The 13,211-nt window shown below is 37.8% G+C and overlaps 1 protein-coding gene across 1 annotated transcript in view; it reads left to right on the top strand.

Annotated features, from left to right (window-relative positions):
- Positions 1 to 13,211, top strand: part of Rit2 (Ras like without CAAX 2) — a 321,744-nt gene that overhangs the window by 160,353 nt on the left and 148,180 nt on the right. The window contains exon 4 of the mRNA XM_038331534.1: positions 3,880 to 4,071. Coding sequence (XP_038187462.1) covers positions 3,880 to 4,071 — 192 coding nt within the window. The remainder of the gene's footprint in view (positions 1 to 3,879; positions 4,072 to 13,211) is intronic.

The following is a 13,211-nucleotide window of genomic DNA, read 5'->3' as shown; positions in this document are numbered from 1 at the left end:
CACTGGGTAGGTCCTGGCTTGAGATTGCAACTGCTTTGACTCAGTGTTTGAATACTGGAATTATAGGTGTGCTCCACTTTATCTTTCTCTCTATTTTAATGTAACATATATGTCCTTTAATCTCATTACTAATCTCTGCTGGACTTTCAACCTCTAAATATTGTTCCCTGTGAATTTTTCTTTTATATACTATTTATATATTTCTTTTATATACTATCTTTCCTTGTCAGATTTACTAGATTTTTATGGTATATTTATTGCTGATGTAATCAAATGTATTGTTTTATATTAAATATAGAAAATATCATGGAAAGTCACGTGTCTAGTACAAGTTAGAGTAATCCTCAATTGGGAAAACAACAAACACATCAAAACACCACAAGCTCCTTCATCCAATTAATTGGATTCGTAAACAGAGCAAATACATGAATGAATAGTCAACATAGGAGATCACCAACATGACTCAAAGATAATGAGCAGATCAAAGAAGGATGGTTCTTTTCATCCCAGAGTAAGCAAATTAGTTTAAAGTAGCATTGGAGAGGATGAAAAGCAACAGCCACTTTCATATACAATAGCATTATGATCTTTGGCAGTGAAATCATCACAGTTTCTCAAAAACAGAGGGATGTTTTCCTTGAACAAGTCTACTTCTCAGACATAACTGAATCTTAGTGAGAGGGACTTTAGGAATATGCAATATAGCATTGTTTGTAAAGCAGCAAAACTATGATGCATAGAGCTAGAGAGATGGCCCGGCAGTTAGACGCTATTAGCGATCTTGTGGGGGCTGGAGTTAGGTTCCCAGCTATGACACTGTTGGCTTTGCAGTCATCAGCAATAACTCCAGCTCCAGAGAAAGCTGGTGCCTTTCAGACACCTGCACTCACGTCCCATTTATAGACACCCATAGAAACAGTTAAAAATATCTTTAAAAAAGACTATGGTGCATGAACAGAAGGAACTGCATTACTGAATGGGAAAGAGTACACAGTATATTTGATTCTCAATATGGAGTGACTTGTATGGCATTTCAGGACCATTAAGTTCTGTTTAACTGCTATAATGAATCTACATTTATTTTCCTAAGGATCTACTGTGTTTCTTTGGTAACTTTGTCATTTCTATTTGAAAAGATTGATTGTATGTTTAGGAAAGGAGAGTTAGTATTGTGGTCCATAGTTTTCTGCTTTATTATTAGCAAGTGTGTATTTCTGCTTGAAGCCCAGAGCTTCAAATTCATAAAAGTCTGAGTGTATGTCTTGAGCTTTACTTTGACTCTTTTCTTTTTTTTTTTTTTTTACCATATTTGTATGTTTTATCCTATTTCAATTTTGTTTTGTTTTGTTGCATCTTATTTTATTTTATTTTTTAGATAACTGTTTTCAAAAAAAGAGGATATAAGGGTGTGGATTTGGGATGGGAAGGGAGAGGAGGAACAGTGGAAATAGAAACCATAATCAGAATATATTGTCTGAAAAAAATCGATTTTCAATAAAATAAAGAATAAAATAGAGCAAAAAGGAGCCACAGACATTTTATGGTCCATTCATTCCTGTTGTAGAGGTAAAGACTCTAAGTGAAGTAGGAACTATATCATATGAGTGCATTTTACTTACTGTGTGAAATTTAGGGATGAAGTAGAATATTTAATGTTAAGTATATTAAGTATGGTATTAATGTATATTTATGTTATATATTAAATCTATAAAATTTCATGTCAGTTGGTGAAAATTTTAATTGCTTCTGTAGCAGTAAGCTGTTTCTAGACACATCTGCCTTCTCTATGCTCCAATTCTTAAAGCCTTGAAGCTGTTGGTTTAGCCTGATACTACTGTTGGTAATTACTCCACATTTATTGAAAATGTCTTAAAGAAATCTCTAACTCAAGATCATTATAGTTCTTTCAGTGTGTCCACATTTGTAAGCATATCCTCAGATTTTCTATTTTTTTCAGTCTAATGAAATAGTTCCCTTTTTAAAAAGTTATGTTAAATTAAATGAACATTTGTTAGGGCAAGTGTTCTGAGCATGTATTTTAATTGTTCTTTTATTGTGTTAGGTTAAGGTTTCATTTTTCCTAGTTATGAAGTTTGTAGGCAGAGACTGCTTGTTTGTTCCCAGCTACCAAACCCGAAATAATCACACAGAAACTATATTAATTACAACACTGCTTGGTCTATTAGCTCAGGCTTTGTATCAACTCTTACATCTTGAATTAACCCATTTCTAATTTCTATTATTCTGTATATTTTATCATGAGGCTCGTGGTTTGCTAGTAAGATTCCGGGGGCATCTGTCTCCTTCAGAGGCTGACTATATGGTGTCTCTCGGACTCCACCTTCTTTTCTCCTCTATCTCTGCTTGCAATTCCTGCCTTACTCTATTCTGCCCTGCTGTAGGCCAAAGTAGCTTTATTTACTAACCAATAAAAGCAGCACATATACAGAAGGACTTCCCACATCAGGAGTCTAATTTTGTTCCCATTCTTTGGTTACTAATAGCACAAATTGACCAAATCATGATAAACTCTCATATGTTCTTACTGTTTAGTGTGGCTTGTTTCTTAGACAAGTCCAAGTTGTAAGAAACCCATTGCATCTCCCTAATATCTCCTTGTAGTTTTATTTTTTGGTTTTTCGAGACAGGGTTTCTCTGTGGCTTTGGAGCCTGTCCTGGAACTAGCTCTGTAGATCAGGCTGGTCTCGAACTCACAGAGGTCCGCCTGCCTCTGCCTCCCAAGTGCTGGGATTAAAGGCGTGCGCCACCATCGCCTGGCGTCTCCTTGTGGTTTTAGCAGTAGATTCAGACCAAGAATAAAGAAATAAATAGCATATTTTTGACTTAAAGAAACTCTGTGGATTACAGATTAAATTGTAATTAAATTGTAATTTAAATTGTAATAAAGCTGGGAAGCAGCATTAAAGGGCCAGTCAGATGACACACGAGCCCAATCTGGAATGTAGCTTGCCTTCTTCTGCAGAAAGTGAAGATGAAAGGGTTAGCAGAGTGTAGAAATTAATCTGTCTGCAAGCAGCCAGGTCCTTCTATTTCTCAGCTTCTCTGAGACAAACCTAAGAACACCAGAATATATGAATGCACCTGTTTTATCCACACCTTGCCTTCTCAGAAAGGCAAAGGTAATCAAAATTCTAACTTTAGCCTGTCTTCTCCCCCTCTCTCTCTCTCTCTCTCTCTCTCTCTCTCTCTCTCTCTCTCCCTCCCTCCCTCCCTCCCTCCCTCCCTCCCTTCCTTCCTTCCTTCCTTCCTCCCTTTCTCTAACTTTAGTATGTCTTCCCCACCTCTCTCTCTCTCTCCTTCCTTCCTTCCTTTCTCTGTTGGATTAAACCCAGGGCCTTTTGCCTGCCAGGCAGACTCTCTATCTCAGCCATGGCTCTAGTCTCTGCGTTCATATTTTTTTTTTTTTGTATAGAAAAGCAGTTCATTTTGCCAAATCCTCCAGAGGAGTTGCTCCAGATTTTCAGTACAAATGTGCTCTCATTTGAAAAGTGGAGCCAGATTCCTTTGATCATATATGTTTTCAATGGTTTCTACAAAAAAAAAATGTTTCAAAAGACAGGCTGTAAGAAAATGTTTAAATATTAAACTAGGACATATCTAACATAACCTCAAAGACATAATGTTTACAATACACAAATTGATTCATTTGTGAAGTGAAGTCATTAAAATATAAAAAACCAAAATCTCATTTTTATGACTTGTTATTTGCCAGGTCTGCCCAGGAGCTCTTAAATCTAACCTACGATAGCAATCCAACACTCTCAATAGTTTAAAATATTCACACTTCACAAGAATACATTATATTTCCTATTAACTCCCTCCAGCTAAAACCTTCCCCGTTGCCCTTCTCTCCTTCAGGCAGAGTTCACGGCCATGCGGGAGCAGTACATGCGTGGGGGCGAGGGCTTCATCATCTGCTACTCTGTCACTGACCGCCAGTCCTTCCTGGAGGCTGCCAAGTTCAAGGAGCTCATTTTCCAGGTCCGTCGCACCTATGAAATTCCCCTTGTCTTGGTGGGTAACAAAATTGACCTGGAACAATTCCGCCAGGTGAGTGCAAAACTTATATTCGTTTGTCTTCGCCTCCAGTGATATCTGGTATCGAGTATGACTGCATTCTAAGTTTCAGTTCACGAACCACCTGCTTTTCCCACCCTAAGAAGCCCATGTATTTTCCTCTATGGTGTGATTCCCTCCTCTATAATCGTCCGTCTCATATGCTGATTCATGGTATCTTTACCATTCTCTGTGTTCTTAAATCTGGCAGGTGTTAGATTTGCTTTGGGCAGTCGTGTATGAAAGAAATGACTCCTAGAATCTTTTGAGTTTGAGATTTAAAAGTTCTGCAGCCTCTGTGCTTGCCTCTTGAAATGTTCACATTTGAGTTCCAGACCTCACACGACATGTGCCATGTGCGTGGGAGACAGAGCTGTCCTTACCATGTTACCATGCATGTAGGCAAAGTTATATTGTGAGTTTCATTAGCAGTCACTGTCTTCCTGACATTATACAAGACAACCCAGATAATGCACCCGGAAGAACAAATGTCTCATGGTTTCTGACTTATGGAGTCAATAACAAATATAAAGATTTAAGCTGCTATGTTTTGGGGTCATTTTTCATCAGTGATAGATACGAGTCCTCCTTTTTTGTACTGAATGAGAAATTGCTCTCATAGACAGTTGGTAATTTCTAAACTATATCTGCTCTATCATCATATTCATATAACTCAAGTACACTTTAGAAGAGAGAAACTGTATCTATCTTTAGTGACAAGTTTTCAAGATTTTCCATAATAGTTTGTTACAGTGTATTCTCACCGACCAGACCCGCTTCCTAGGCATCACCTGATGGCGAAGCTGTTATGCTGTCCTCTCTGTGATGGTTACTTGGAAACTGTAATCCTACTGTCTGTTTAGGGACCAGGAAAACCACTACAGAATTCCATTGCTGTGACTTAGTTTGTAGAAAGGAACTTGCATGCAAATCAAATTTTTGTAAATCTAATTCTCTAAATTGAGTTTCTTAGTTATAATTTGGGATGCTTCATCTTTATTTATACTGACTTTAAATTTGAACTGGCTTTTAATAGTTGCTGTTATTCTATTTAGTGATTAATTTTTAAACCAACTACTTCTGTAACTTACTAACAAGACCTTTTGCTAAGGTAGGAATAATGACTAAAGCAAACTTAGTTTTCACCCCTAATTTTTGTATCTTATGAATTTGAATTTTCATGTTTAATGCATTTAATGTTTTCTTAAAATGGAAAGTGCTCATATAGAGCCAATGTTTATGATGCTTTATGAAAATGCAGTTATTTAGTGCAATGCTTTTTTTGTGGTGACTATTTTTTCTGTTTTATATTGTGCTTCAGAGTCTAAGCTGTTTAAGGTGCTAGCTATTTTAGAAGCTGGCTTAGTTACTGTTCTATTGTGAGGAGATGCCATGACCAAGGCAACTTTTAAACGAAAGCATTTAACTAGGGTCTTGTGTACAGTTTCTGAGTGTTCATGAACCTCATGTCGGGGAGCATGGTGGAAGGCAGGCATGAAACTGGAGCATTAACTGAGAGCTCACATGATCTGCAAGGTGCAGTAGCAGCAACATCAACAGTGGCAGCAACATCAACAGCAGCAGCAGAGAGAGGGAGGGAGGGAGGGAGGGAGGAAGGAAGGAAGGAAGGGGAGAGAGAGAGAGAAAGAGAGAGAGAGAGAGAGAGAGAGAGAGAGAGAGACTGGGATTGGGTGTGGCATGGGCTTTTGAAATCTGAAAGCCAGTGGCACAGTTCCTCCAACAAGGGCACACCTAATCCTTTCCAAACAGCCCCACTAATTGAGAACCAAACATTCTAATGTAGGAGCCTACGGGGAACCATTTTTATTCAAACCAAAAGCAGAAGCTAAGCTTGTTTGTTTCCTGTGTAACTAATATGTTGCTGTTTCTCTACCTTATTTTGTTCTTGCAAGTGTTTATTATGATAGGATTACATTTCTGTAAGAGGAAGTGTTGATCTGAACAGCTTAATATGGTACTATCCCTCACCTGCTTTGCAAAAGAAAGAACAAAGGCATAGTGTCTGAACCTCCTGGACACACCCCTCGGAAGAGTGAGGATGATTGATCTCTGTTTTGGTTAGTTTTTGTCTTCTTGATACAATCCAGCGGGGTCATCAGGGAAGAGGGAACCTCAGTTAAGAAAATGCATCTGTTAGATTGGCCTCTAGGCAAGTCCTTGAGAGCATTTTCTTGATAAACGATTGATGTGGGAGGATTCAACCCACTGTGGGCAATGTCACCCCTGGGTTGTTGACCCTGGATTGTATAAGAAAGAAGTCTGAGCAAGCCATGGGGAGCAGGTCAGTAAGAAGACTCCCTCCATGATCTTTGCATTAGCTTCTGCCTCCAAACTCCTGCCTTGAGTTCACTCCCTTGCTTCCCTTAATGGTGTGCTGCAGCCTGTAAGCCAAATAGGCCTTTCCTTCCCCAAGTTTCTTTTGGCATTTGTCACAGCCACAGAAGCCTAACTAATGTACTTGCCGTAGGGCTTCTAGGAAGAAGCATGAGGGCACACTAACACACCTACATAATTAGTGATAACTGTGCCTCCTTCATTGTACACTGAGAGTTCCTGGAGAACAAACAACATTGACTGGGCTACTCAGGGGAGCTACAAGTGACTTTATAAAAGCTAGAAATATGAAAACATTAGGAAACAGGTTCAGCTCACACCTTGTAGAGTGATTTTATGATCCCAGATAAGAGTGACATTGACTTTCTCATGCTTTCTAGGCACTGATTTTTGAGGTTCAAAGAAGACTCTTTGCTTAAAGACTCAAAACTATTCCTGAGGCAGATTTAGGAGGATCATCACACCCTAAAAACTGCTCTTTCTCAGTTAGCACTAAAGTGAATCACAGCAACACAAACCACAAAGGTCACTGAAGCCAACACTATGAATAAACAAAAGAAACAATTACATTTTGACTTCACAGACTTCCTTTTAGATAAAAACAAATAAATGTGACAGTCACAGAGAGGGCAAAACCCATGAAAAACACAATTACCACCTTCTTAAAGATGCTCCTGTACCAAGTCCCCAGTAATGAAATCTCCGATAATGAAGTGCTGATGTGGAAATCAGGCTGCTGGCTATGGTGTTTGTAGAAATGACCATTTCTGAAATTGCAGAATGGGTTTTTTCTTTGCAATGTGATTTTAATTTACACTTTATTTTCAACTTTCAGCTCTCTATTGTTAAAAAAATAAGCATTTGAAGAATGAGAATATTAAAGAGATAAATCTATGGACAGAAATTGCCTTTATAAAACTATTATAGCTATCAAGAAAACTAAGACTAAAAGAGGCCATGTACTCTTTAAAGACTATGTATGCTTTAAAAGAGACATACATGCTTGAAAAATTGTTTGTATTTTGCATCTGAAACACACAGATATCTATCATCTATCTATCTGTCTGTCTGTTTGTCTGTCTGTCTGTCTGTCTGTCTGCTGTCTGCTGTCTGTCTGTCTGTCTGTCCGTCTGTCCGTCTATCCATCTATCTAAAAGCAAAGATCTATCTAGCGCCAACACTGTTTAGAATTTAAATAAGTCCTATGGATTCCTGGAGTAACAAAGATAAGCCATTAAAGTCCCCAACAAAAAGTCTAAATGTGCTATGTAGTAATGAGAGACCAAGGATGAGTTTCTTACTAGGCATCTCTTCTTTCTCAGTCACCGTTGAAACAGGTTGAAAACAGAGGAGTTCTTCTATTTAAAACTGACTATTTAATAGTGTAGGTACTTATATTGCTAAGGTATTTTGGTGAGCCTCATGACTTTTCAACTAAAAAAAAGATAGATAAAATAAATAAGCAATGATGATTAGAGCATCATTTTTTTAATCTGCTTGAGTTAAAATGAAAGGATTCTTAGTAAGAGCTAACATTTTATCCAGAGATATTTCTGATGTTGATGATGCCATTAATGAATTAGTCAAACATTGGAGTTCATTAATTATATTTATGCCTTACCACAATCATGAATCTGGCTCCTACGAAGTGTGATGTCTACTTATCTAGGAGCCAGCTCAATCTTCTGAACATTTAGGAATGTGCAGAATTTCATGCAGTCAGTTAAAGATAAGATAAAAGTTAGCATTTCCTGATTTGACAGTTCACTGCCCTGCTGCGGGCCTGCCACGCACTAGTTCATCATGAATGCGAGCTTTGTTTTGCATTTTGTTTTTCCTAGATTAAGGATCGCAGAATGCCTCTCAGGTAATAAAACACAAACAAATAAATCCCCTCCTTCCAGCTTTTTTCTGCAAGTAGTCACAGGGAGGATCAGAAAAATAATTCTTTAAGTGTAAATGGATATTTTCAGCCATGGATAAGACAGTCAGAGCAGGGAGAAAAAGAGGGAGGGAAAATAAGAAAAAGACAAGAATCACAAGTTATGAAAGACTGTTTCATACAGCTGAACAATCTTGTACAAAGTTCCGTGAGATTACTTTTCTGTGTGTGATGTTAGGTTTGATCCCAGTACCTGGCACAGGACATGAGGCAATGCTAAGTTCTGTTCAGCTCTGCATCCAGACTGTTGTGTGTCATCCGACTCTAAGATAGCAGTACTAGGTCCCTGAGCCTCTGCGAACTTTTGTCCCTCCTGATTATATCTCTGACATCACACTGTGGAGAGAAAGAGGATGATTTCTGTTTGTGAGAAACCCTAACCAACTCCATAAAAAAAGGTTTATGAATTGGAATGAGTTTCAGAGATTTGGGGGATAAAGTTTTGTTTCAGGCACAGGCTACAAGCTGTCTTATCCTGAAGACAAACATGATAAACCTTTCAGTTATAATAAATAAACTTGAAACTAGGAGATACTACTTCCAATAGCTGGGCATCTCAGAGGCACCTCGGGATCATCGAAGTATTTCTTTATTTTCTGTGAGATAACTAGTACTAGAAGTATTGTTCTTAATTTAGAGTGGGTAATTATATCTCTGGGCATTGAGGATGTCTGTGTTGAGAAAATGTTATTTATGTAGAGTTACAGCAAATACCTGCTTATCGCAGCACCACGTCAATAGCTTGGGAATATTGTAAGAATATAAGGAACCCAATCCTCAAATTCATTCCCCCAGGAGCTGTGCACAGTAAGTAGGCAGAACACCACATTATCTCACCACCAATGTGTACAATAGTTGTTGATAAAGATGAGACCCATATTGGCAGCATATGTGGGGAAAACACCCCAAAAGATGAATACCCTGATCAGGGAGCAATGATCTGATGCAGGGTGAGAGTAATTTTAGGAAGAGACAAAAAGAAAAAAAAGAAAAGAGAAAGAAAGAGAAAGAGAGAAAGCCAGAGAGACAGAGAGAGACAGACAGAGAGACAGACAGAGAGACAGACAGAGAGAGAGAGAGAGAGAGAGAGAGAGAGAGAGAGAGAGAGAGAGAGAGAGAGAGAGAGAGAGAGAGAGAGAGAGAGAGAGAGAAAGAGAACAAAGAAAAAAGCAAATGTTAGGAATAAAGAAATGAATCTTGGGTTTTTGAGCTGTACATAGCAGTATTGCAGGTAATTTGTGGGGAGCTGGGAGATTAGCATATATCATAAACATGTGTCAAAAATGTTCTAAATAATTTCACAGATAGTTCCTGCCTTGGAGACACATTCCATCAAAGATAAACCAAGCATACAGACACCCACTAGAGTGCATGATACGAGAATCAGCAGATTTTCAACTAATGGGCATTTATTTTCTAAATGCAAATGAAAGGCTTAGCAATTCATTTTGATTGCCATGACAAACATTTAAAGTTAACTAATAGTTTTATTTATCTCTAGTTATACATTTTATTTTATTTCATTTTCTTTTTTTAGTTGAATTTATTGATATGGAAGTGAAGCAAAGCATAGAGTTTTACATAATTTGTCCAAACTAGTAGAGTTCAGAATTGGAATTTGAATCTAACCAGTTTTTTGGTTTTCTCTCTCATAATAAAATAAATAAATTTATGTATGCATACTTTTTATGTGTCATATGTGTCACATTATATTCATCTTATTTTATTAAACTAATTACTTTTTGAGATGGGGTCTATCTACATAGCCCTGGCTGTCCTGAAAGTCACTATGTAGACCAGGCTCACCTCAGACTCTGGAGATCCTCTTGCCTCTGCCGTTGCATTTCCTGGAGCTCCTTTTCTTCTCAAACTGTACATTTGTATATTTTCTTGCTCAGCTTGCTAATTTTCTTTATAGATCTGCATAAAAGTGATCACTAATGACCACAGGATACAGTCAATACTAGACTGTATTGAAATCTCCTGTTAATAACCCAAAACTCTTCAATTTAGGCTTAGGCAGATTTCTTTTGGACAAGGGCAGAAAGCAGTCACTTTTTTTTTGGACAAAAAATCTAGGCCACTTACTATATTCTGCTCTAAAATTTCTTGCACTGGGACCCCACAGTTAAATTGCCCTAGGCACTGTCTTTCTTGTCCCTACTAGTATGGTTCACCTAAAGCTTTTAACTGCTTCTCTAATCCAAAGTCCACATTCTATCAACAAGCAACAGCGTAGGTCCTATCACAGCAGAACCCCGCTTCTGGTACAGACTTCTGTTACAGTCAGTGTTCTCTTAATGTGAAGAGACACTATAACCATAGGAACTTCTATAAAGGAAAGCACTTAACTGTGACTGGCTTACGCTTTCAGAGGTTTTAGTTCATATGCCAACATGGTAGGGAACATGGAAGAATGAAGGCAGACATGGTACTGGAGAAATTGCTGAGAGTTCTACTTCTGGATCTGCAGGCAGCAGGAGGATAGAGACACTGAACTTGACCTGAGCTTTTGAAACCCCCAAATCTACCCCCAGAAACACACTTCCTCCAACAATACCATACCTACTCCAACATGGCTCCCCTTCCTAATCCCTTTCAAGTAGTGCCACTTCGTAATGGCCTAAGCATTCTGATAGATGAACCTATGGGGCCATTCTTATTCAAACCGCACATGCCACTCTCTGATCCCCATAGGCTTGTAGCCATATCATAATGCAAGAATGTATTTAGTCTAACTTCAAAAGTTCCCATAGTCTATTTTTATTCAGCCACCACACTCCTCCTGCTTATTGAAATGTAGCATTCTATATGTAAATGCAAACAAGCATTCCTAGAAACAGGGTTTAAAATGAAATACTCTAGGAACAAGACATGAATGAGTAACTATTTATATTTAAATTGACATCATCTTTATATTTTAAAAGAGAAAATATATGACTTATAAACACAGACTTTCTTTTGCTTATCAGCCTTTATTTCCAGTTTTGCTGAAGCTGGTCTGTAGTGGATGGAAGGTTTGTTTCACCATGGTTTGTGTCAACACATGATTCTGGGTCATTTAAAACAGAAATAATCAATTATACAAATATATGTCTTTCAATAATTACTAATTTTTATATTGATACTATGGACAATTTACAGAACTGTAAATTAACATATATACCATATACAATATATTCATATGTATTGATGTTTACAGTTACAAAGACAAGGCATGTGTTTATAGGTATGTATATGCACTTTGATAAAATGATATGACTTTGATAGTTATATCATATACAAATTCAGCAACTTAATTTTAATGACTAATATTTTAAATAACTTATGCGGTAATTTACCCTATTGACCCACTATAATGTCTTTCCCACAGTTCTTCACATTATCAGAAATGTTATTTCTATTTTTGTCTTCTCAGACTCTGCACTAGACTGCCCCTAGTTAACATGGCTAGAGGGACCATGAGACACATTGGAGACATGTAGATTTTCAGTTTTATAGAGTATGAAATGGTAACTATTACCAGTTCACAAACACTCTAACACACAAATTTTTTCTTTCTGTATCTGAATTGCTAAATTGGATTATTTTCTAGATTAATTATTATAATTATTTGTCTTTATTTTTTATTTTGTTTCTTATTCTCCTGACTAATAATTAGGTGGGGTAACTTTGAGGTCTCTTTCTGTGAATTCTTTATATAACTGACTTTTATTGATTCAGCTATGCACTCATATATATATGTATAAATGTTAGCAGTTCTTTTTTTATTTTATTAAAAATTTCCGCCTCCTCCCCGCCTCCCATTTACCTCCCTGTCTCCCTCCGCTCCCCCTCCCTCTCCTAGCCGAAGAGCAGTAAGGGTTCCCTGCCCTGTGGGAAGTCCAAGTTCCTCCCCTGTCCATCCAGGTCTAGGAACGTGAGCATCCAATCAGGCTAGGCCCCCCAAAGCCAGGATGTGTAGTAGGAGCCAAATCCAGTGCCATTGTCCTTGGCTTCTCAGCGAGCTATGCACTCTTTGCATGTCAATAGGAAATTATTCTATATAATTTCAATTTTAATGTTATTTATATCTTTCTGTATATGTATTTTATGCCTGCATGTGTTTGTATGTGCGTGTGTGTGTTTGTGTGTGTGTGTGTGTGTGTATGTGTGTGTGTGGTGTGTGTGTGTATCTGTCTGTACACATGGTGGTCAGAGGAGAATCTTGTGTGTCAGTACTGGCATTCTATCTGTTTTAGATGGGGCCTCTTGCTTGCTATTATGCCTGCCAGGCTGGTTAACCTACAGGCATTGTCCTGTATCTGTTTCCCATTTTTCTGTAGGAGTGCACACCAGTATCACAACCACACATTCATTCATTATCATGCATTACTTTAGATGGATTTAAAATTAAACTAATGACCCCATTTTTATATGGCAGGCCTTTTACCCTGTGACCATACCCCACTAGGATCAATGTTTATTGTGTATACAACACACATAGAAATATAATATTCTCTTCAGCCTTACTTCACAGTCACCTCTCAGACCCCAGATTTTCCTCCAACTCCATTCCCACTGCTGTCCAAATCTCTCTTTCACTTCTTTGGGTTCAACTTAATTCCCCCAAGTCAAGGCACCAAAGACTAATTCTTGTTGCTGTGAAGATTCTGAACTCCATCCCACTATGTGCTCCACATTGGACATATTAGTGCACTTTAGTGTCCCCTTTCCTTGAAGCCACAGAAGTATATTCTTTTGTATTTTATCCTAGGACCACTCAAGTTTAGATTTAGACAAATAGGACTTTAATCATCTAACATTTATCTTCTCATTCTGTGTATGATATAAGATA

Source organism: Arvicola amphibius, chromosome 5 (genome assembly GCF_903992535.2).
Source record: "Arvicola amphibius chromosome 5, mArvAmp1.2, whole genome shotgun sequence".
Lineage (NCBI taxonomy): Eukaryota > Metazoa > Chordata > Mammalia > Rodentia > Cricetidae > Arvicola > Arvicola amphibius.
The sequence above is the reverse complement of the archived record's forward strand: the minus strand, read 5'-3'. Positions and strand labels throughout refer to the sequence as shown.